At 42.7% G+C, this 24,833-nt stretch overlaps 1 protein-coding gene across 15 annotated transcripts in view; it reads left to right on the top strand.

Moving 5' to 3' along the window:
* Positions 1 to 876: 876 nt before the first annotated feature.
* Positions 877 to 24,833, top strand: part of LOC148014578 (casein kinase 1-like protein HD16) — a 44,672-nt gene continuing 20,715 nt past the window's right edge. For 6 of the 15 annotated variants that reach the window (XR_015688682.1, XR_015688683.1, XR_015688681.1 and 3 more), the window contains exons 1-14: positions 877 to 1,058; positions 1,215 to 1,275; positions 1,396 to 1,471; positions 1,582 to 1,833; positions 2,015 to 2,140; positions 2,227 to 2,300; positions 2,420 to 2,489; positions 2,578 to 2,633; positions 2,714 to 2,785; positions 2,890 to 2,984; positions 3,205 to 3,271; positions 3,370 to 3,499; positions 3,581 to 3,808; positions 3,916 to 4,043. Coding sequence is in view for 10 of the 15 variants with exons in the window: in XM_087666921.1 (XP_087523047.1) it covers positions 1,750 to 1,833; positions 2,015 to 2,140; positions 2,227 to 2,300; positions 2,420 to 2,489; positions 2,578 to 2,633; positions 2,714 to 2,785; positions 2,890 to 2,984; positions 3,205 to 3,271; positions 3,370 to 3,499; positions 3,581 to 3,808; positions 3,916 to 4,043 (1,130 nt within the window). In the remaining 5 variants the exon portion in view is untranslated. Of the gene's footprint in view, positions 1,059 to 1,214; positions 1,276 to 1,395; positions 1,472 to 1,578; positions 1,834 to 2,014; positions 2,141 to 2,226; positions 2,301 to 2,419; positions 2,490 to 2,577; positions 2,634 to 2,713; positions 2,786 to 2,889; positions 2,985 to 3,204; positions 3,272 to 3,369; positions 3,500 to 3,580; positions 3,809 to 3,915; positions 4,044 to 24,833 lie in introns of those variants that run through there. The other 9 variants (XM_087666923.1, XM_087666922.1, XM_087666924.1 and 6 more) reach the window with 9 other exon arrangements.

The raw sequence follows: 24,833 nt of genomic DNA on the forward strand, positions 1-24,833 counted from the left end.
TCTCTATCATGATGCCTTCTCTCTCACTTCTAGTTTCTTCATGAACCATGATGCATCACAACTTTATTGTAGAAGATCACACACACACACACACACACACACACACACACACACACACACACACACGCACACACGCACACACACACGCACACACACAGAAAACAAGCTAATATTTAGCCCACACTCTCCCTACCATTGCTTGTGATAGTTCCTCAATGTATGATTTTGTGTACCTTGATATGACAATTGCTGTATGCTAATGCACTGGTACCATTTAGTGGGTTGCGCTCATGTGGGACTTATGCTTGCACAACATGGGGAATGATACAGGCTAGTACAATGATTTCAAGCCATTGAAGTGCCTAAGGGGAAAGTAATCCAAAAGGTAGTGGGCTGCACCACATGATTTGGTAGAGGCCAAACACACACACACACACACACACACACACACACACACACACGTGCACACAAAATGAATGCACAATGAGTGAATCTCTATCTATTTTTGGTACACTTACCTTAAATTAGTAGCAAAACTAATGAGAGAAAGTGAGAGAGAGATTGTCCTTCCCATGTGCATGTTTGTGTAAAGTGAGATTTGTAAGAGGAGAGGGAAGCCCTTAATTTCACATTTTGCATGGCAAGTCTGCAATGTTGTTTGAGTTGGAATAGCAAAATGATAGTAATATTGAAAATGTCACCCCACATGCAAGGATAATAGGATTTTAAAAAATATTCTAATATAAGAGTCAAAAAACGTTAGGCTTGGTACCGATTAGACCCCCTACATGCTTGTGACACTCACTAGTGGAGAATGTGTTTAGACAGATATAAATTCCTCTTTGGACAAGAGGTGTGGTAAGAGCTTTGGCTATAAGACAAGAACTATCGATGTGACATTCATGTTCAAAAAACATTTTTGAAAAATTCACAGCGAGAGAGAGAGAGAGTTTGGGGAACAAAGAGATGCTGGTAATCTTCTCTCCTTGATTTGGGTGGAGAGCTCGGCTATGGCGGACGCAAAGCCTGTGGCAGCCACTCCTAAGACAGGTGTTCAGGTAAAGCAGGACCTTCTCAATCTTCTTAATCTCGCAATCAGCCTTCTCGCAGTCCAACCTCTTCGCACTGCCATCAATGGCATAAAGTCGCCATCTTCATCCGTGACATCTTCAATTTCTAATCTGCAAAAAAAATTTCTCGTGCTATGGGTAAAGGTAGAGAGCTTCATTGCGGAGGGATGAAAGAACAGAGCACCCTGTGCCAGAGAATTCTCGGGTGACGATCACATCTCTGTCGATGCAACTCTATTGTCTTTATCTTTATAAAAGTTATTGAGCATCGCATTCAAATCTGTGCGGCTGACCTCCCCCTTGTATTGCCATTTGCCTGCACAAGGCACAGACAGGGTACTTTTGTCAATAATCAGAAGTTCGTCATCGGCTTGATCATACTAGAATCCACTCAGTCCATAGTAAATCTTTCATTAACTTTTGCTCCTGCTACTTGAAATACATCTTATCAGGTTTTTACTGCGCTCGTGCACGCACCTGTCATGCACTCGCATCTTTGTTTCGGAAGCAGGTTAGCAGGTTTTTGCAACCAAATGCATCTGAGATACGATTCACTTATCCAGATCAGGCAACTAGCAGATAACAAAAGGCCAACGGAACTACTCCAAACCAGGGTCTACCTCTCTCTAGTTGGAAGGCCCTAAAAGAGTACAAGGTTTGGCAGCAACAGGAGTTTGACATGGAAGAAGAGAGTGCGGGCAAGGGTGCTGATCGACATGCTGCAGCAGAAGAGGAAGGCAGTTCTGCTCCCATTCCAGAAAGGGTGCCTCTCTACTAAACATTTTCTGTTCTGAATCTGGGCGCTCTACAAACTTTCTTCCCACCAGTTTAATTGAATCTATATTCGGTGTTGGTTTCTTTTCCAGCAGGGAGGCTATTTGTGCATTAACTGAAATTCTTTCCAGATGTATGTCTGAGGACCTTTGTTGGTAATTCTGTCTTAGGTACAAGTAGGCAACTCTCCTGTATATAAAATAGATAGAAAGCTGGGCAAAGGTGGGTTTGGGCAAGTCTATGTTGGCCGCCGTATACGAAATGTAACTGAGAGGACTGGTCCCCATGCTGCTGAGGTATTATTAACACAACCTTTTCACCTTACTCTTTAGTGTACAGGGCTTAGATCCATGATATTCATGGTGGGGCTTGAGTGTGTCAGGTTGCCCTAAAGTTTGAGCATCGAAGCAGCAAAGGTTGTAACAGTGGACCTCCATACGAGTGGCAAGTTTACAAGTAATGATCCTCTGGCTAATTGTCTGATGTAATCTTAACCCCCTCTGAGGGGAACATTTCATTGAGACTGCATTTAACAAGTTTTGCCTTAAATTGGTGATACGGTGTTCTATGCACAGCACACTCAATGGCTGCTATGGTGTTCCTCATGTTCACTACAAGGGTCGTCAAGGAGATTTCTATATTATGGTATGAAACGTGGCTGGCAGCTGCATTTGTATTCTTTGGTTTGGCTCATCACACTAATACTGGCACACCCTGTTGAGTTCGCATGCAGGTCATGGATATGTTGGGCCCAAGCTTGTGGGATGTTTGGAACTCCTCCAACCAAAAGTAAGGGTTTAACAAAAATACTTAAGTACAGCCTTCTATTTGTGTAATAACTGGTTTTGACAATATCATGTTTTGACTAGGATGTCAACAGAAATGGTGGCTTGTATAGCTGTGGAGGCACTGTCAATCTTGGAAAAAATGCATGCCAAGGGGTAGCTAGTTTTACTAATTCAAGCTTGGTTTCAGACAATTAGCAAGTACAGAGATGTACATGAATGGTGGAATTTTGATTGAACATACATATTATTTGCTGCAGATATGTTCATGGAGATGTAAAACCTGAAAACTTTTTGCTGGGTCATCCAGGCTCAAGCGATGAGAAGAAGCTTTTTCTCGTAGACCTTGGCTTAGGTGAACTTACTTGTTCTGATGTTTATGATTCACCTTTTTCATAAAGTTGAATTCTGGCTGCATTGTCTTGAGGTAGTATCTTTTGACATGAAAAGTGTCTCCAAAATAAGCAGTGATGTGTATACTGTCAGAAACAAAGTCTCTACATTATACGACACTTAATACAGTCAAAGTAGTAAGGTTTCAAACCAGTTGCTTATTGTTTGAATTTGTGCTGTAGCATCAAAATGGAGGGATAACACTTCCGGTCAACACATTGATTATGATCAAAGGCCTGATGTTTTCAGGTTGTGTGGAATTATTTTTCATTATGGTCTGAGTGTAATGCTCATGTTTCTGATGTCTGTTTAATCTGAAGCTTGTTCCCTGGAACATTGTATTTTAGGGGGACTGTGAGGTATGCAAGTGTTCATGCTCACTTGGGTCGTACAGGCAGCAGAAGAGATGATCTGGAATCCTTGGCATACTCTCTCATATTTTTGCTCCGTGGACGGCTGCCTTGGCAGGGCTTTCAGGTTGCAATTGTTTTTAAAACTTTTTTGAAATTTTGGCTATGGTGTCCTTAACTCATTTGCTTATGATGTCTTCTTCCTTAGGGAGAGAACAAGGCATTTCAGGTTTGCAAGAAAAAGATGAGTACATCTGCAGCAGCGCTTTGCTGCCTTTGCCCAGCACCCTTCAAAGAGTTTTTGGAAACTGTGGTCAATATGAAGTTCGATGAGGAGCCCAGTTATACAAAGTTGATTGGTATATTTGATGGAGTTCTGAGTCCAAATCCTGCCATCAGACCATTACTTACTGATGGTGCTGTGAAGGTGTGTAAGGTATTATACGCATCATGTACTTGGGCAACATAATCATAATGTTCTGTAGTGGGTGATATAGTTTCTGATGCTGTTAATGGCCTGGTATGTGCATCATCTTTTGGCAGGCTGGACAGAAGCGATCTAGATTGAGCTCAGAGTCTGAGGATGATCAACCTCGAAAGAAGGTTCGGTTGGGTATGCCAGCCACACAATGGGTTACAGTGTACAATTTTCACAAAACAATGAAACAACGGTACAATGCTCTTTGAACTTAACCTTACATACGAGTGCTACATAAGTGCACACATGAATGTCAGTGTTTTGAGGCTCCATATAATTAAGAAGTAGGGAAAAGGGGGGGGAGGATAGGTAAATGTTCTTGCAAGCCTTGCGAGTTTCGCAAAGCTAGGATTCGTGTCTTGCACACTTGCCTGTCATACAAATCTTTCTCATTTCAGGGCTCATATTGCTTGCTTTGGAAGAAATGTAGGAGGAAGTATTGGATATTGCAGTCCCAACACCAAGAACTAATGGTATCACTAATGTGGAAGATGGCATTTTAATGAGGAGGAAGAGAATGATGATGAGTATGTTAATAAGATGCTGAGGAGGAAGAGGGTGTGATGTGCTCATGGTGGACAATTGTTGACAATTGTTGCATACTGTAGTTGTTATTCTCTTTCCTTGTGTATGTGCCTTGTAGACTTTCTAGCAATGGGCATTTTGAATAGGTCACAACTCACATGGTGCTAGGTTTAGATTCCCTTTGTTTCATCTTGGATTTTTGCCAATGGCTTCTTAGCCTTGGAGTCACAACTCTTTATTTTTGGGAATGAATGATGAATCGAGAATATCATGGGCCATGGCCATTGGCACCGGTGATACATTATCTTCAAATGTTACTTATGTGGCTTGAACTTTTGAATGCTAGATTGAAGTAAGAGTTTAGTTACTTTTTTTTGTCAAAAGTAGGGTATAAATGATATTGTTCAAGAGGAGATTGGTGCTTCGCGAATCCTTGTTTTTCTTTGGAATCTCTAGCGTGAGTTCGTGAGAACATCAGGGCTAATAGAGACTACAAAGAGTAGCGGTTATCAAAAATCAAGCTTTAGTGTCAAGTAAATTGCACAAATCCTAAATGAACTTTGAATTACCTAAAGAAGAAAGAATCAAAGAATGTTGCATCAATGTTTGCAAAGGGCCAAATTGAACTATGAGAAAAAATAGATACATTTAGAAATTAGGTAACCACCATGTTTTGCAAGTAGAATGAAAAAACCAAATCCTAGAGGAAACATCTAGCTAAGGATCAACAAATAATTGAAAGGACTAAAAAACTAGGGATCTTATACAATATGAAATTGATATGACATGCTATGGCAAAAAAAGGAGGTTTCAACCCATTGTATTTCTCATGGGTCTATCAAACATGGATAAGTGGAAGCGTCCAAGTATGGCTTTTCAATGGCAAGCTAGTATTGTCTATATACTCTAGTGGTGCCTCAAGCGGGGATGCTGATTGGCGGGCCATGATCGGCCTACTTTTATCTCTTAATACCTTTGTCTAAGGTGACTCCTCGTGGTGGAATCGCATGTTGATTTGGAGTGTGGTATGAAGTGTCACATGTAGCTGCAGTTGTGAAAAAGTCAAAAAGGGTGTGCTATTGTGTATCCCCAAGGTGCCTCCCTCGGGACTTTAGAGGTGATCTCTATGTCAATGCAGCTCTAAGAGGAAGTGTCCAAGGTAATGGTGATCTAGAAAGTCTATCACCATAGATAGTTGTCCAAATCCCTCTTGAAACAAGTAGTGGAAGTGCCCTCTGACCTTAGTCTTGTTAGCAATGTCATTCCCTGGACAGCTGGATTGCAGCAGGCAGTACGGACAGTGCATTCGATGCCACGTCAGCAGCAGTCGGACAGGTGCCACGTCGCACAGCAGCAGTCGGCCAGGTTTTCTGTGCAGTTGGCTGCATTAAATGCAGCTGACCTGATTCTGCCCATTTTTTGTGATTATATTCTCTGCTATTTATAGCAGTTCAGTCCAGCACTTGGACATACATCTCAGAGACAGACTGCAGAGACGGACAGCACCCGGGCTGATTCCGTGTATATTTCTGCATTCCTATACAGCATACTACACTGCAGATTTTCTGCGTTACACTGTCTCCTCTCTCTCTCTCTCTGTCTCTCTCTCCTCTCTGTGTTCACTCTCTTAGTCTTTGTCTTGCGCTTCCGCATTGCTGCACTCTGACATGGTATCAGAGCGGTGAAATTGGACTGACTAATTGAAGAACCTACCTGAAGAGGAGATCTCAGTGCAACACAAGGCTGCGTTTTTAGCATTTGAGGGCGAGCGGGAGGGCTGCGCATTGAAACAAGGCTGAAGTAAGTGTGGGCGTGCGGGAAAGGAGTCCAGCTGGTGAATTTGCTGCAGGTTATTGCTGTTCGAAGGGGAGGAAGACTGTGTTTTAGGCCTTCCATTGCAGATTTTACCTTTTCATCGCCTTCGGTGCTGAAGAAGATTCGGGAAGCGGATGAAACAGCCCTACCAGGCTGCGTTTACATAGTTAGAGGGGGCTGATTGTGCGTTTGTGCAGGCATTGTAGGTGACCATGTCTACAAAGATTGATTTGGAGTTCTAGGCGATCATGGACAGGAAGGTGCTGTCCTACCGGCTCTTCCATTGGATAAGAAGCTTGATGGTGACAATTACCGTATCTGGCGGGTGATGATGTTGGCCATTTTGGAGTCTTATGATTTGGCGGAGCTCGTGATGGAGGAGATTAATAGGCCCTCGGTAAGAGATGAGTCCAAACTCTCTTCCAATGTTCATGTGGAGTTGACCAAGGCCCAGTCTCATTGGGACAAATTGAATGCCAAGATTCGTTCTTTTCTTTTTTTGTCTTGTACTACAGCCGTGATAGCTCACATTGGGCACTTGTCGGTGGCTCGAGAGATATGATTGGAGCTTGACCAGATGTATAATCGGATGACCTTGATGAAGAGGGTTTCTTTGGAGGTGTAGATGTGGACCTTGTCCATTAATAAGTCTTCTTCGCTTCGAGAACACATCAACAAGCTTCGACAGCTTTAGATGCAGGTTCAAAATGCGGGGAAGCCTATTTCCTTTGAAGACATGGCGATTACTTTGTTGTCCTAGTTACCGCCACGATTCGGTACCTTTTATTCCGCTCTTATTGCATCGGGGCGGGAGTTGACTCTTCGGTGGGAAGAGTTGGTTCCTATGGTCTTCGACCAAGAGGAACAGTTGAAGGGATAGAATGCTTTCAAATTGGAGGCTTTGGTTGGTCAAGCCTCTCAGAAGAAGGGGAAGGACCAAATGAAGAAGAAAGAGGATAACAAATCCAAGAAGAATAAGGAGAAGGAATCGACTTGCCATATATGTGGTAAGATCGGAAATTGGAAGAAGGATTGGCCTGAGAAAGACAAGGACACCAAGAAGGACATGAAGGATTCTGGAGCGGTGGCTGTATTTTCATCAGCTGCTTTTCTATATTTAGTGGTCATTGAGGACCTTGCACCGATGACTTTTGATGCTGTGATGATAGATCCCCAGGCTCGAGAGTGGATTGTGGACAATAGTGCCTCACGGCACATGACTCCTATTGGTGTTGCCCATTTGCGACCTTCGCGTGGGCAAATTCTTATTGGAGATAGCTCTTCCGTGTCTATTGATGCGCAGGGTGAGATGCAATTGATTTTAGATGGATGTTGTGGTACCACACTTCCGAGGTATTGCATGTGCTAGGTTTGGGATATCATTTGCTTTCGGTCTATAAGATTTGTGCTCTTGGCCTCTTGGTGGAGTTTGACAATGATACTGTTCGAGTCCTTGATCGTGGATCGAGGAAGGTTCTCTCTGCAAGGTATGAGGAGAATGGCATCTACAAATTGAAGTCTTCTACAGCTCTTACCTCTCTTCTTCTTATCTCAAACACAGTCCGAGCTCTGGCATGCTCGGTTTGGCCACCTGAACTATGAGTACCTTTGGAAGGCATTGCAAGGATCGTTTGTCCAAGGTTTGGTTTGTTGGACATAGTGGTGAGCTATCAGCCATGTGTCTCCTGCATTTGTGGGAAACTGCATTGGGATGCGATTCCCAACAAAGCTCTACGGCAGTCTACTTTACCTATGGAGCTTGTATCTACGGATCTTTGTGGCCCAATGAGGACCGAGTCCCTGAAGGGGAGCTTGTACTTCATGTTGATCGTCGATGACTACAACAGGATGACATGGTCCTATTTCTTGACATTGAAGCTGGAGGCATTCTTCCACTTCAAGGATTGGCTTCTCTTTGAGGAGAACCGATCTGGCCGGCTCTTGAAGACCTTGTGCTCAGACAAGGGTGTTGAATTTGTGTCTAATGAGTTTGCTCGTTTTTGTGCAGATAGGGGCATTCACTAGGAGTTTGCTAACACCAACACTTCTCAAGAGAATGGCATTTTGAAGGAGAATAATTGAAGTGTGATCGAGATGGCGCGACCATGATGGAGCACCGACAGACACCTCAGTTTGTGTGGGCCGAGGCTGTGGCTACCGCAGTTCACATCCTCAATTGATCTCCCACTTCAGCCGTTGCCAGGATGACACCTTTTGAGGCTTACTTTGGGACTAAGCCTGATGTCTCTTATTTTCGGATCCTTGAGTGTGACGTCTATGTGCGCATCCCGAAGACGTAGCATGAGAAGTTTGAGGCGCCTTTCCGACGACAGGTTTTTGTTGGCTACAGCTCCCAGTCCCAAGGCTATCGTCTGTTTGATCCCGTCAAGCAGGATGTCTACATGAGCCGAGATGTGCGGTTTGTGGAAGTTCCGGCCATAGAGGGGGGTGAGGAGCACTCCGTCCTTGGAGATCCAGGGGAGAGTTGGGCTCCCAAGACAGTTTCTTTGGAGCCAGTGCCTCTTGATGGAGATTCTTCTTCTGATTCAGAGTTTTCTCTTCCATCGGCCACCCTAGTGGAGCTTCTGTTGATGGATGTTCCTGAGTCTTTAGCAGATGGAGAGCGATGGGAAGAGGCTCGGTCTCCTCCTCATTGGGCTTGTGACACACTTTGAGATTCAGGGATTAAGGGGGTCCTTGTGAAGTGGGAACTGCAGGATGGACCGTGGAGGTCATGGAGGCACCAGGCACATTCTACAGAGCTTGTTTGCTCTAACTATTATTTGATGACCCGTGTTATGTAAGATCGAGAGCCCACTTCAGTGAAGGAAGCTTTGCAGTCTAACCATTGGCGGAAGGCTATGGAAGTCAAGTTGGAGGCTATTGAGAGGAATGACACTTGGTTTCTTGTGCCTCGTCCCTCTCACAAGAAGGTGATTGGCGTCCAGTGGGTCTTCAAGACCAAGTAGCGATGGTTCTTTGGACAAACACAAGGTTCGCCTTGTTGCTAAAGGTTTTGCTCAGTGCCCAGGCATTGACTTCCATGATACCTTTGCCTCCACTACTTGTATGGTGACTATTCGAGCTGTTCTTACCTTGGCTGGCCATAGGAGATGGCCTATCTATCAGTTGGATGTGAAGTCGGCCTTTCTCGATGGTGACTTGCTGGAGGAGATCTATGTTGAGTAGCCTCCTGGCTTTGGATCCTCAGATGGGAAAGTTTACAGGTTGAAGGCGGCCTTGTATGGCCTCAAGCAGGCTTCGCGTACATGGAACGAGAAGATTAACTCGTTTCTTTAGTCGAAGTTGGGATATCGGCACTCCAAGGCCGATCCGCAGCTTTATGTGCACATTTCCGAGGTCCAAGAGACCAAGATAGCTTTCCATTAGACGTTCGAGATGACGGATTTGGGGCTTTTTCATTTCTTCTTGGATCACGAGATTTATTAGTCTCAGAGGGGGATCTTCATCTCTCAGCAGAGATACATTCAGGAGCTCTTGGTGACTTTTAAGATGGAGACTTGTCGGACCATTTCTACTCCTATGGATCCGAACTGAAAGGCCACTTCACACTCAGATTCTCCATTGACGGATGCTTCCCACTACCGTCAGTTGATTGGATCCTTGATTTGGCGACTCAACACTCGTGTTGATTTTTGTTTTGCTGTGGGTCTTTTGGTGGGGTTCATGAGTAAACCCCAGCAGGTGCATTGGCACGTTGCCCTGAGGATTCTTCGGTATTTGAGAGGGACCTCTGACCTAGGGATTTCTTATCTAGCAGGTATGGACGCTTCAGATCTTGTTCTTGCAGGTTGGAGCAATTCAGATTGGGCTGGCGATATGGACCACCGGCGGTCTAGCAAGAAGCAGCCCATGGTAGCCCTTTCTTCTACTGAGGTGGAGTATCGGGCCGCGTCTTCCACCACGTGCGGTTGTGTGGCTTAGGAGATAATTAGAGGAGCTCGGCTGCCCCCAAACTTGTCCTCCTCTTCTGCGGTGCGACAATGAGAGTCCCATTGCTTTGGTATGGAATCTTGTATTCCATGCCCGGACGAAGCACAATGAGATCGAGTATCACTTCATTCATGAGAAGCTTCCAGATGGGACCATTGATGTGGAATACTGCAAGATGAAAGATAATCTTGCAGATTTGTTCACGAAGGCGCTTTCCTAGGCTCCTCTTCGGCAGCATTCCAGATCCCTCAGTCTTCTGCCCTGTCTAGGAATTGAGAGGGGGCGTTAGCCATGTCATTCCCTTGACAACTGTATTGCAACAGGCAATACGATACGGAAGCGTACAACAAAGATTGAGAGAGAGTGAACACAGAGAGAGAAGAGAGAGAGAAAAGGAGTGTAACGCAAAAAATCTGTAGTGTAGTATGCCGTATAGGAATGCAGAAATACACTATGCTATATAGGAATGCAAAAATATACACGGGTGTAGAGAAAATATCTGCGTTACACTGTCTCCTTTTCTCTCTCTTCTCTCTGTGTTCACTCTCTCTCAGTCTTTGTCCTATGCTTCCGCATTGCTGCACTCTGACAAGTCTATGGCTCAAGTTGATAGACCCAGTCCTCTAGGGGAGGGAACTTGCTCCAAAGTGACTAGTCTCTATCTATAATTACAGTGAGATTGTGTAGAGCTGCCCAATTGCACATCATACTCCATGGGATAGGTGTGTGTCGATGTATCTCGATCAAATTAGAAAACCATCACGGGATAGATCCATTTTCGTCTTTAGATCCTCAATAGGTGCCAACAAAGTCTTGGATGCGTATAGCTGAATGATGCATGCAGCTGAATAATGTCTATTCTCATGATCCTGTTGAGGTCCTCTTGGATGAGCTCTAAGAAAGGGGACTCCAAGCTGTATTGTAGAGGCAAGAGGTGAGCCTTTTGTAGTGCATGTTGTTGTAGTTATGTTTGTGATTGAGCCATTAGTATCACCCTACAATGTTGTCAAAAGATGATGCACTAGCTAGACACAGAGTGAACTTGGTAAACATTGAGAAGAGAAGAGAAGAAACTTTGATGAATGGAATGATGAAGTTCTAAATCATGGAGTGAATGTGATACAAGGGAACAAGGGTGCCATAGCACGAGGAAGATGATGAAGACATCTTGAAGGGGTGTGAGGGTAGTGGAGAGATTAGAGAGAAGAGGTGATGGACTGAATGAATTAGCCGTAAAGAATGAGTGAGAGAGTGGCCTATAAATAGGCACAATCAGTCTAGGGTGGCACTCCTTTTTGGGGTTGCAAACCCTAAATGCAAAAACGCAGAAACACAAAAATGCAAACTACAGGTGAAGGGTTTCTCAATACCCCCTCTCAAGCCCAAAAAGGGAAAGAAGAGAAGAGTGAGGTGGAGATGGAATGCTACATGCTGAAGAATGCTCATGCAATAGGTGCCACTTGGACAGCCATTAGCTCTGTGCATCCATGCAAGTAGGAAAATGAAGGCCTTGTCATTAAGTCGCGGTTGAACCTCCAAGGTCCCAATCTAGGTAGATCCTCGAGATCCTGGGTAGCAATAGGAGATGACCGCTGGAAGGAAGCCATCCCATCCAAGGGTAAAAGATAGTGCAAAGGCAAAAGCTGATGTTAGTTATGTCGCACATATACTAGGTGGTATTTGGTGTCAGTTATTGGCCTAGGTCATTTATTTGGCCATAAGTGTTAGTTGGTGACACTAGAGATGTAGCGTTTAATAGTACTTAATGTTGATTTGATGGTCAAAAGTAACATAGGGACACTCGGGAGATGAAGTGGCCTAGCCAATTTAATTATTCACTAGTCGAACTATTTTTTTGGGGATTGAAATAATTATTATATTAATTTTTAGTAATTTTTTACTGGTTAGAATACATTTGTGAGCATTGAAAATTAATTGATAATGTTGATAATGTTGGAAATTCATTTGGAAAGGTATCCTCTTGTTAAATTTTCTCTAAAGGGAGACTAGGAAAGACATGGGGAAGGTTGAAAGAGCAAAAAGAGAGAGAGAGAGAGAGAGAGAGAGAGAGAGAGAGAGAGAGAGGATAATTCATTCTTTCTGGAAATACATTACGAGGAGCTGGAGCAGTCATCATGAGCTAAGTTTCTGCCATTACTAGTAGGTGTTTACAGATTTGGAGCAACTGACAACTGCATGAGATCCTAGGTAGCTGGCGACAACCCCAGGCTAAAGGCGTCAACAGATTTTGGGTCTCCAAGTGCATGCGACAGCAGTTATTGCTGCTCAAGATAAGGCAGCGGCTGCATTTGATTGATTTTCAGTCATTTCTTGCAACAAAACTCTAAATTTTCTCTCTCGTCAACATTCTCTCTCATTCCACAACCATTGCACAACCTAACTTTGAAGATCTCAGCATTTGGACCCTTGAAGGCTGAGAAATTTCAGTTCGCTTTACGATAAACCCTAATTTGTAGCAAAAATTAGGGTGTAGTAGTTGCCTTGGGAAGTGTGCCAATCATTGAAGACTCCAATTCTTGAATTATTAAAGGCTTCAAGTCTTGAATTATTCAAGGCTGAAGGTGATTTTTAGCTGAAGTTAGTTTGAGGACCAGCCAGCCATAACCAACCGCAAATACCATTTCCATTGTGCTTTGTGGTGTGATACATAGCACTTCAAAAGATCTAAAACTGTGGAGTTAGCCTTCTCAAACTGACCATCAGTTTGTGGATGGAAGGATGAAGAGGATTTCAGCGATGTGCCCATATTCTCAAACAATACTTTCCATAAGAAACTAGTTATCCGTGGGTCATGATCACTAATGATTGACTTTGGCATGCCATGCTACTTAAATATATGCTCCATGAAAAGACATGCCATATGATCAACATTTATTATTTTCCTCACTGGAGTAAAGTAGGCTTGCTTATTGAACCTGCATATGATAGTCCATATCTCATCATTCCCTGTAGATATATATGGAAGCTCAAAGATGAAATCCATACCAATGCTTTGCCAAGGTCTATCAAGCATAGACAAGGGCTGCAATAAGCTTGACATCTTTGCCTATTATACTTGACCTTTTTGCACACTATGCACGTCCTGACATACTGCTCAACATCATGCCTCAAAGCTGGCCAATAAAAAAGTGCTCAATTGCCTCAACATCATGCCTTAAAGCTGGCCAATAAAGAAGTGCTTAATTGCCTTAATTGTGGTATCAATACCTTGATGACTTGCATAACGAGGAGCATGACTCTTGGTCATTACCTTGGCCCTCAATGGCTTTGTGACACCCATGCATAATTTAAAAGCGCCCTCGAAGTACATAGTGATCATGTCTTTGACCATTGCAATATTAATCATATACATTTCCAAAGTCCAAATCAGAAGTAAAGTGATCCTTCGTGGCGTCCAACTTAGTGTGATAAACCATGCTGATAGCCAATAATTGAGGCTTAATATGCTTCTTAGATCCATTGTCTAAGTTAAGAAGTAGGGAAAAGTTTTGTTGGGAATAAAGGCCCTCGTGCCTTTTAATGTGCTCGGGTGTGAACACACCCTTGGCACTTGTACTTACATATATATATCTATCTAAAAACCTGAAGGTACTCTCTTGTCATTGTACCTAAAAACGTGCTCTCTCTCTACTTTGCTCTATCTCACTCTCTTTGTCTCTCGCCGTGCGTAACGACTGTCTGTCTTGATCTCCGTGCCCAACTTGTCACCACAAACTGGTATCAGAGCTGGCAAGAGAGAGCTGCAAGCATCGTGGTTAGTCACATGCAGTGAGGACAGTCAACAGACATGCCACGATGGGCAACAGACAGGTCATGACAGATAGGTCACGATAGGCAGCAGTTGACGGAGCAGCAGTCGCCAGGCCACGCAGCAGACGTGACGGGCAGCAGTCGCGACCAGGCGACAAAAGGCGCGCGCGACCAGGAGACAACCACGCGATTGCAGGCGACCAGCGGGGTCACAGCGCACGACAGGCAGGGCTCACAGCGCATGTATGATGGGTCAATGGACCCGTCATCCATATTTTTTGTTTCTCTTCTTCAAAATTTGTTGAAAATCCTCTTCATCTAACCAAGGTTCGCGCGTGCAAGCACAAAATCTCAGATTTGTGCAAAATTGAGCCAGAAATTTGGGGCTTTTCCCGAATTTGGGGATCTCAACACAGAATTGGACAATTTGACTCAGAAATTGCAAAGTCCATGCACATTTGCCCGGGAGTTTTGGGGCTTTTCACATTTTAGTGAAATTCTTTCAATTTCACTGAAATTAGTGCACGTAGGACTTGGAAAATTTGAGGATTTGTCCAGATTTGTTGCTAGCAAGATGCAACAGTGATATCTGTCTCAGAAATTGCAGGAATCTGTGACATTTTGTCCCCGACATTTGGGGCTTTTAATGTACATGCACAAATTGGGCTGAAATTTACCCAATTTCTAGACATTGATGCACATTGGACCCCATGCAATTTGAGGCTTTTGCAGTTTGGGCAAAATTTTTGCAGCATTTGGTCAGTTTATGTATATGCAGGTTGAATTCCACAGAATTTGGACATCAACACTTGGTAAAATTTGGGGGTTTTGCTGAAATTGCTCTATTTTGGCAAAAATTGACTTGTCTTATGCATGACAAAGAAAATGCAGATGTGTGTTTGATGCTTTGAGCACAATTTTTTTGGGGCTTTTGGCCGTTCGTGTCAAATTTCATGCCCATGGGTACATGTACAACAGAAATTGCAGCTAAAATCTGGGATTTGTCATGTAATGTGATGCATATGCCCTTGGAATAGCTGTAATCAGTTGTGGAATGTTGCAGCACATGGTTTGGTGCTTCTGAAAATTTAATTACAGATCTGAAATCTGTGCTTCTGCGTGGTCATTGATTGCTGATTGGTACTTGTTTGTACCTTGGTCACTTGAGTGACAGTTTTGGGCCTTCATTTGCTGTTTTTTGGTCACATTTGGGCTGAAAATCATGGCTGGCAGCAATGACAGCAATAATCTGATGCACATAAAGAAGCTTGAAGGCACACATAACTTTGCAGTTTGGCAAAAGCAGTGCTACAATATCTTGTTGCAAAAGAAGCAGGCAAAGCCGATCAAAACCAAAGGGGCAAAGCTTGCAGACATGGAATAGGACGATTGGGATGAGTTAAATGAGCTTGCAGGCTCAACCATAGAGCTATTGATTACTGATGCCTTGCTGTTCAACATTGAAGGTTTGGATTCTGCATATGCTATATGGACTAGACTGGAAGAACTGTATGCACAAAAGAGTGCTACAAGCAAAGTGTATTGGCTGAAAAAGCTTATGGATTTGTGTATGAAAGAGGGTACAGCAATGTCTACTCACTTGAGTGAGTTTAACTCCATTTTCAGCCAGCAAGTTGCCTTAAAGTTCATGATTGATGAGGAATTTAAGGCTACTTTCTTGCTTTGTACTCTACCAGAGAGTTGGGATGCATTCAGGACTGTTATGGGCAATTCTAATGTGATCCTTTTGTATGCTAATGTAGAGAGTGCTCTACTTATGGAAGATATGAATCGGCATAACAATGCGTCCAATAAGTCTTTCAGTGCTTTGCATACTAGGGGCAAATCACAGCAAAAGGGAAAATATGATAGCAAGGGACGCAGTAAATCACGTGGCAAAGATGTTGAATGTCATCATTGTGGCAAGAAGAGTCACTTTAAACGTGATTGCTACAAATGGAAGAAAGAGAAAGGAAAAGGCAAGAAGACAGATGATAGCAAGGAAGAAAAGAAGGAAAGTTAGCCTAAGAAGAGTAGTGTAAAAATTGAAGAGGTGAATGTAGTCACTCATGACAGTGATAGTGAGAGTGACGTACTCTTTGTCTCTTTACACTTTGGTGCACATGCTTTACTTGCAGATATAGATGATGATATGCATATGTGGATTCTCGATTCAGGTGCTTCCTTTCATGTCACCCCTCATCGTGAGTGGTTCTCTGTCTATAGAGGGGGTCGACATGGTGTTGTTCATCTTGGGGACAACTATGCATGTAACATTTCAGGTATTGATAGTATGCAGTTACAGTTTTACCATGGCTTTGTCTTTACACTTCAGCATGTACGACATGTACCTCAGCTCAAGAAGAGCTTGATTAGCACAGGGCAGCTAGATGGTGATGGTTTTCATACCACCTTTGGTGATGGAAAATGAAAGATCTGTAAAGGATCTAGGGTTATTGCCAGAGGTTGCAAGAGTGATACCTTGTATCCACTTCATATATCTAGTGTGTGTGACCATGTTGTTACTGTGATCGATCAACCAAGCGTTTCTTTGTGGCATGGCCGGTTGGGACACATGATTCAAACAGGAATGAAAGTGCTTTCTCGTTTGGGTTACTTGCCTTGTTTTCATTATGCTGATTTTGAGTACTGTGATCATTGTATTTATGGCAAACATGCACAGACGTCTCATAAAAAGTGTCTTTCTTTGAAATCTTCTCCTCTAGAGTTAGTACATTTGGATGTATGTCAAATGCCAGGATTATTTTTTAGGAGGAAAGAAATAAATTGTCACCTTTGTCGATGATGCTATACGGAAAGTATGGGTTCACCCTATTCGTAGCAAGGATGAAGTGTTTGACAAGTTTAAAAAATTCTTGGCATTGGCTGAGAATCAAACAAATAAGATACTTAAGTGTCTTCGTACTAATAATGGTGGGGAATATGTGTCCAAGGCCTTTTAGGCATTTTGTGTCAGCAAAGGGATAAAGAGGGAGCTCACTGTCCCTCATAATCCACCCCAAAATGAAGTTGCAGAGCGTATGAATCGGACCATACAGGATAAGGTTTGTACGATGCCGTCTCATGCTACATTATACCATGGTTTTTGGGCAGAGGTTGTTATGACAACCGTTCACTTAATTAATCGGTCACCAAATAGGTTTTTGGGGGGGGGGAGTTCCCCAAGAAGCGTGGTCGGGCAAGCCACCTTCATATGCTCATTTGAAAGTGTTTGGCTGTGAGGCTTTTGTGCATATTTGTAAAGAAAAACGCAGCAAACATGAGCCAAAGTCCTGTAAATGCATTTTCCTAGGATATGGTGACGAGGGTGAAATGGGGTATAAATTGTGGGATCTCGAGCAAAGGAAAGTAGTAGGCAGCAATGATGTTATCTTCCAGGAAGATCGCATGGACAAACAGCCCGAAAAGACTGAGGAGGTCTGTAGAGTTGTATTCTGGGAAGAAATACCTTTTGGAGAGCAAAATGTGTCCACTGTACAGTAGCGAATACCTGCTGTAAATGAACCTGTAAATGCAAGAAATGATGTTGGAAATGATTAGCCAGCTATTGCCCATGATAATGAGCCACTACATGTGCAGGAGTAGCCAGGACAGCAAGCTGTTAATGCTGATCTGCAGGCTGAAATGCCAGGACAGCATGCTGAAAATGGAAATCTGCAGGAACAGCCAGCAAACAATGACCATTGGGTTAGGAGATCGTCTAGGGCTACTAGACAACCTGACAGATTTGTTCTTGGTGCAAATAATGTGGCTGAATATGTCATGTTGACAGATTGTGGTGCACCGTCTTGCTTCAAGAAAGCAATGGACAGACATGACAACGAGAAATGATATAAAGCCATGTTGTCAGAAATGGAATCTCTTGAGAAAAATGGCACTTGGGACTTGGTGCAGTTGCCTAAAGGACAGAAAACACTTCGATGCAAATGGGTTTACAAGATGAAGACCACTTTTGGTTCCTCACCAAAGTACAAAGCAAGATTGGTTGCAAAGGGGTACAAGCAAGAGCATGGAATTGACTTTGATGAGATTTTCTCTCCTGTAGTCAAGGTGACTATATTGAGATCATTTTGGGCTTGGTTGCAGTTGAGGATATGGAGCTTATACAGATGGATGTAAATATTGCATTTTTACATGGTGATCTGTATGAGGACATATATATGCAGTAGCCTGAAGGTTTGTTGAACAAGGGAAAGAAAAGATGGTATGTAAACTCAAAAGGAGTTTGTATGGGCTGAAACAAGCACCAAGAGAATGGTATCATAAGTTTGATACATTCATACAGTCCCAAGGCTTTCATAGAAGTCAAGTGGATCACTGCTTGTACACCAAGAAGGCGGCAGATGAGAGCCTGATTATCTTGGTTTTATAAGTTGATGACATGTTGACTGCTGGCAGGGATACTCATGCCTTGGACTCACTGAAGCAAGGTCTTCATGGCAGCTTTGACATGAAGGATCTTGGTGATGTAAAACACATTCTTGGCATGCGAATACTCAGAGGTAGATCGAAAGGATTACTCTATCTATCTCAGCAGGAGTATATCTCCAAAGTTTTGCAGCGTTTCAATATGGAGGGAGGGAAAACAATTGGGGTTTCATTGCCTCCATATGTGAAACTCACTGCAGAGGACAGCCCTACATTTGATGATGAGAAGGTTGAAATGACCAAGATACCATATGCTTCAGCTGTTGGTAGTTTGATGTATGCTATGGTTGCTACACGTCCTGACATTGCCTTTGCAGTGGGAGTGGTTAGCAGATACATGGTAACCCTTGGCAAGAAGCATTGGGATGTAGTGAAAGGTATTATGAGATACCTCAAAGGCACAAAGGAATTGTGCATATGCTTTGGAAAGTAGAAGGCATATGTTGTTGGCTTTACGGATGCAGACTATGCTAGTCATGCAGACTGTAGGAAGTCCACTTTTGGGTATGTGTTTACTTTCACAGGAGGAGCAATCTCTTGGATCTCCAAGCTACAAAAGTGTGCTGCATTGTCTACTACAGAGGCAGAGTATGTGGCTGCCATTGAGGCATGCAAGGAGGCTTTATGGCTTTCACGTCTGGTGGAAGAGCTTGGCATCTCAGAGTTACTTGTTCTCCATTGTGATAGTCAGAGTGCTATCATGCTAGCATGGAATCCTATCTTTCATGCAAAGACAAAGCACATACAGGTGAGGTACCATTTCATTAGAGATGTACTTGACAGCAAGAGCATTGAGCTTGTCAAAGTGCATACAGATGATAATCTTGCAGACCTTCTCATGAAGGATACTTCCAGCAGAGAAGTTTGCTCATTGCCAACAGATGATGGGAGTTGGATAGATATATGTATTTCAGCATTGTACATACCTAGACTTAGCTGATTCTTTTCTTCTCTTCAGGGACATTGCCTTTACGTGGGAGGTGGTTGGGAATAAAGACCCTCATACCTTTTAATGTGCTCGGGTGTGAACACACCCTTAGCAATTACACTTACACATATATATGTATCTAAAAACCGAAAGATACTTTCTCGTCATTGTACCTAAAAATGTGCTCACTCTCTACTCTGCGCTATCTCATTCTCTCTGTCTCTTGCTGCGCATAACGATTGTCTGTCTCGATCTCCGTGTCCAATCCGTCACTACAAGTTTGATGGTTTGTTTGCAATGTGGAAGTTGCTAGAAGTGGATGCAATGATGGAAGCATGGGAAGTGTCAAAAGATAAACATTGCAAAAGAAAAGAGCATTACACAAAGAACTCGAAAGCAAAGAGATGCATGGGAAATGGGGTCCTTATACCAAGATATGAGACAATATAGATCCAACGTGAGTCGCTAGTTGTCAAGGCACTAGCATCAGCTACCTCTCTCCACTAGAACCTGTTGGAGGTGAATGATAATGATTGAGAAAGATGACCACTGATATATAGGCCAAATTTATGCCATAATTGATGTCAAGTCAACCAACAATAAATGCTAGTCAACCATCAATAAATGCTATAAACACCATCAAAATGACAAATATAAAATGCTTAAAATATCTTAAGTGTGCTTAGTCCACTTTGGCATACACAGACTCACACATGAATTGACATATTTATTGACGCCCTCTCTTAAATCATGGGTGATTTGGTACAATATAGTGATACAATGATAATAACCCATCAAAGTCCATACAATAATAACCACCAAAAGAAAACCATGGATATCCAGGTAAGGAGTGGCCAGCCCACCACCAAAATGCCTCGGAGAGAATCTAATGCCAATGTCGGTCATACTAGCTCTTGAAAATAGAGAAGAATCATAGCAACTCTCAATATTTGTCAACAATGTCTCCCAGTAGCATACAAGATCATCCTGTAAAAAATGCCTTCGAATATTTGTGACTATGGATTTCCCACCTTTGGCTAGATCGCCAAAGTGTCCCCTCATATGAGCACAAGACTAGGAGCCAATCCCGCTCTTTGTCAACTAACGAGTTCATCATGAACCTGGATGTCTATCCGAGCTTCATGATTTGAACTTGCTAGACTTTGGTTGATTTGTCAGGGATGTCCCTCTCTAGAACTTGTGCACCTATATACTTGTGTAGATGAGGCACAATTGTCCCATCTCGCCACCCTCTCACTCCCCCTCTGTATCACTGGACAGTTGTGAGGGATGTCCTACATCACTGGTACTAGCAACCTAGAAGGGAAGCCCTTGCAGCCATTGTCGGGGCCACAGAGCTGGAGCCTAAATTGGGACCTAGAGATGAGAAAGACCTGTTGAGAGAGTTGTCACCCTTTGTCACCATTTGCACCTGTTCCTTTTTGTGAAGTTGCTAATATCCTATAGTCCTTTCACAGGTGTGCCTTGTGGCAACAATAATGGCATTGAGACTTCGTCTTCTTTTTTCGTGTATCATCCCTTTGAAATTGGAACATTTGAAGCACCAAGAGATAGCATTCTCACAAAAACATAAAGTTGAACAACACAAGTCTCCGACAAAATGCGTGTTTGCATAATGACCATCGGGAGGACATGATTGAGGATCCATGATGAGGGAGATTCAAAGAAGATGAAGAAAGACAAGGGATCTTCAGGAAGAAAAGTATGCTAAAAATACAAACTCACAAGGATTGCACGAGTTTGGAGTAGTAAGGAAAGCACGTAGAGAAAAGATCAAGAGTAACTAGAGTGTAGTGATGAGAACACAACAACCGGATGCACATGAACGCTCTATAAAGCTGAGCAGTGTTTCACAAAGTGAAAAGACGAACCAAACACAGCCAAAAAGCAGCCATAGACATGTCACCTAGCCTTCATAGAAGCAGAAAAGCAAAACGTAGAGACTAATCAGTAAAATGTAGGCATGAATGCATTAAATACAGTTGATCTGCATAAAAACCAGCCCCAATGCTGCTCCCACACGCATCACAATGCATAACAAACAAATTCCTGAGATCAGGCAATACAAGCATAGGATCCAAAGTCATTTTATCCTTTAAGGCATTAAATGCTGAAATTTTCACTGCTGTCCATTTGAATGGCACATTCTTCTTTTGCAAAGCATACGATGGAGAAGCAATTTTAGCAAAGTTTCGTACATACTTTTTTGTAGTATGAACAAAGACCCATAAAACTGTAGATCTCATGAATATCTCGAAGATGTGGCGATGAACAAATTTCCTCAAGCTTAGGAGGATCCATACGAATGCCATGAGCTAATACAATGTGGCCCAAAAAGTGAATCTCATGCAAAAATAATTGACTTTTCTTGTCATTAACCTGCATTTCTCATTGAATTCTATTGCCAAATTGTGATGCTCGGCCTCATACTTCGAAAAGACAGTCATATCATAAAGAAAAGTGCCCATAAATTACCTATGTTGTTGAAGATGCTATCCATCATTCTATTGAATCTGGTAGGAGCATTGGTAAGCCCAAATGGCATGACAAGAAACTTATACAAACCAAAAGATGTTCGAAAGGATATCTTGGATACCTCCTTAGGTTTAATCTGAATCTCATGCTAACCAATTCGCAAATCTATGCGGCTGAAAATAGCCGCCCCTTGCAATCTGTCCAAGATATCATTGATCCTAAGGATTAGAAATTTGTTTCTTTATTGTGATTTTGTTCGAAGTACGATAGTGAACGCACATGTGCCATGACCCATCCTTCTTTCTACTAGAAGCAATAGAGAATAAAATGGAGATGAATTGGGCTGAATCAACCCTTTCTCCAACAGCTTGTTAACGTGACTCATTATCTCCTTTTGTTGGGCTGCACTGACTCTGTAAGGTGACTTATTAGGAGGGCTACTGTTGGGAATAAAATCTATGTCATGATCCTCAAGCCTCTTAGGTAGCAATCTTGGTTGAGAAAAGCAATAAGCATACATTTGCAAAAATGACATGCCATCTTTATCCAAACGAGTCGCATTTCCAACATTTTCATTATTACTCTTGTCCTCAGTGAAAACTAAGTAAGTTGAAAGATGATTTTTTCATTACTTTAAAAATAGCAAAAGTAGATACAACAGGGATATATTTCCCTTTGAAATTTACATCCAAAGTATGAACTTTACCTCTATAAAAGAGGGTCACAATCTTATCATGAGCATCAATTATTGCATGCACATGATGGCACCAAGGCATACTGAGCAAGACATCATATCCTTCCAAAGGAGCAATAAAGAACTCTTCATTGTCCACATAATTTTGAATGTGCAAATGAAGCTTTCCAATTATAGGAGTGACCAGCTTTGTGTGTCCCTTGCATGTCATACTAATCTCACCCATGGGCCCTATCCCCTAGTCACTGATGCCTAGACAGGTTGCCATATCAAGAGAGGAAATTTGATCGTGCCCCTTGATCAAGAAAAATCAACGCATGCTGATCTCTAATTTTGCCCTATGTTCTACACAGTTCAGTACTATTACATTGGGTTGATCTATCGCTATATTAGACACTAAACCAACAGTGGTTTTGCCTTTCTTTCCCATGTTATCATCTTTTTTAGCTTGTTGCCAATAGGACAACTCCTTGCAATGTGCCTTTCCTACTCACAAATAAAGCATCTATTTGTAGCCATCAATTCCTTATTGCGAAGATATGCTAAGGCTTGGACTGAGGAAACACATCATGCACGACCAAGATTGAATCACAAAGACTCAAATAGAGAGAAGCAAAACTCAAACCCTAAACGTAAAGTGCAAAACACAAAAACTCAAAATGCAAAAACTCAAAAGTCAAACACAGAGACAAACAAGAGAGAAGAAATTTTAAAGTGAATGAATGCTATAAATGAATGTAAGAGCGTACAGAATGCCCAAGGGCAGAGGATGCGATGTCAAAGAGTGACATCCACTGGAGAGATCCTGAGTGTTGTAACCACCAATTGGAGATAAGAGAGCGTTGAATAATGAAGGGTGGCAGGTTGGTCACGAAAACACAGTCGTCAGAGGCTGAAATCTAGCAAACACTACAGTGCACCACCAAAGGAAGGTTGAAAACTGATCAGCCGAGGTAGTAAGTGTTAGGCGACAATAGGAGAGGTGTTTGCTGATGTAGATGGCATGCTGGACAGCAAAACTGCGGGTATTGCAGCAATCATTTAGTGGGAGAGATGGCAGCAGCCTAATGCTTGGCACTAGATGCTGAAAACGTAGACTAATCAGGCTCTATGATGATGCAATAGATGAGACCTCCAAACAGCAAAGTGATGGCTGAAAACAGGCTGCTTAGGGTTGGATAGTGATGGGTTGTAGTCGGTGTTTGGGATTTGTGAGTGTTTGGGGGTAGTGAGGGGGATGCACAAACGTCCCAGAGCGGAAGGATGTGGTAAAGTGGGGGTATCTGGAAGGTACAATGTTAAAGGGTGGCATTCCCCCTAATGATGCACCAAGAGGTGGAGTGATTAGAGGGTAGGTAGATGGTGGAATGGAGAAAGAGAAAGTGGTAGGAGCATAGATGGAAGATCCAACCCCTAGTGTGCTTTGAACGGAAGTGGAATGTAATTCAAGATTTTGGAATGAAGATGTGAGTAAATTAGAATGTGGAGAAGATAGTGGTGGGATGGGAGAGAGTTGAAAAGTGTGGGTTATGTGCTCAAATGAAACAGATGGTAGATGTATACCTGATGAAGGGTATCTGCTTTGAGAGCCTCCTCTATGAAAGTTAACATATTGAAAATCATCCGGATCCTGCACAACAAAAGTAGAAGCAAGAGATGGTTTTGACTCATACGACTCAAAGGGTCATACGAACCTGAATAAGGTTTGGCGGAGGTAAAGAGATGGATTGTTAGATGTGTTGAATGTCATAATCCCTCCAATATCAAAGAGATGGCTAGTCTCACCAATCGGTCCAGACGGAGTAGTAGTACTCATTGGAGGAGTGTAAACCGAATTGTACATGATGGGCAAGTACTTCTCAAACTCTTCATTTGTAAGATGACCAAAACGAGAAGAAGAAGATGGTAAAGGTGAAACCTCCTTCTTGAGACCATAATGCCTTCTCAGAGCCTTCAATGATGGAGAAGCTTGATAGGGTGTCATAGGATCCAAAGAAGAAGGTGCTTGAGACATTATGAGTTAGAATCGAGTCACGTGTGAGTCTCGCAAAAAGACTAGCCTCCACAATCACTGTAAGATACTCTTTAGAAGAGCATTAGCTTTGATACCATGTAAAGATATGCTAGGGTTTGCATTGAGGAAATACAACATGTACGACCAAGACTTTTAACACAAAGACTCAGATAGAGACAAGCAAAACTTAAACCCAAAATGCAAATTGCAAAAGCTCAAAACTCAAGACACAGAGACAAACATACAGAGAAGAAACTCTGAAGTGAATGAATGCTGTAAATGAATGTAAGATTGTACAAAATTCCCAAGGGCAGAGCATATAGTGTTGAAGAGTGAC

Source organism: Lygodium microphyllum, chromosome 25, assembly GCF_053477565.2.
Source record: "Lygodium microphyllum isolate KBCC chromosome 25, Lygodium_microphyllum_v1.1.10, whole genome shotgun sequence".
Lineage (NCBI taxonomy): Eukaryota > Viridiplantae > Streptophyta > Polypodiopsida > Schizaeales > Lygodiaceae > Lygodium > Lygodium microphyllum.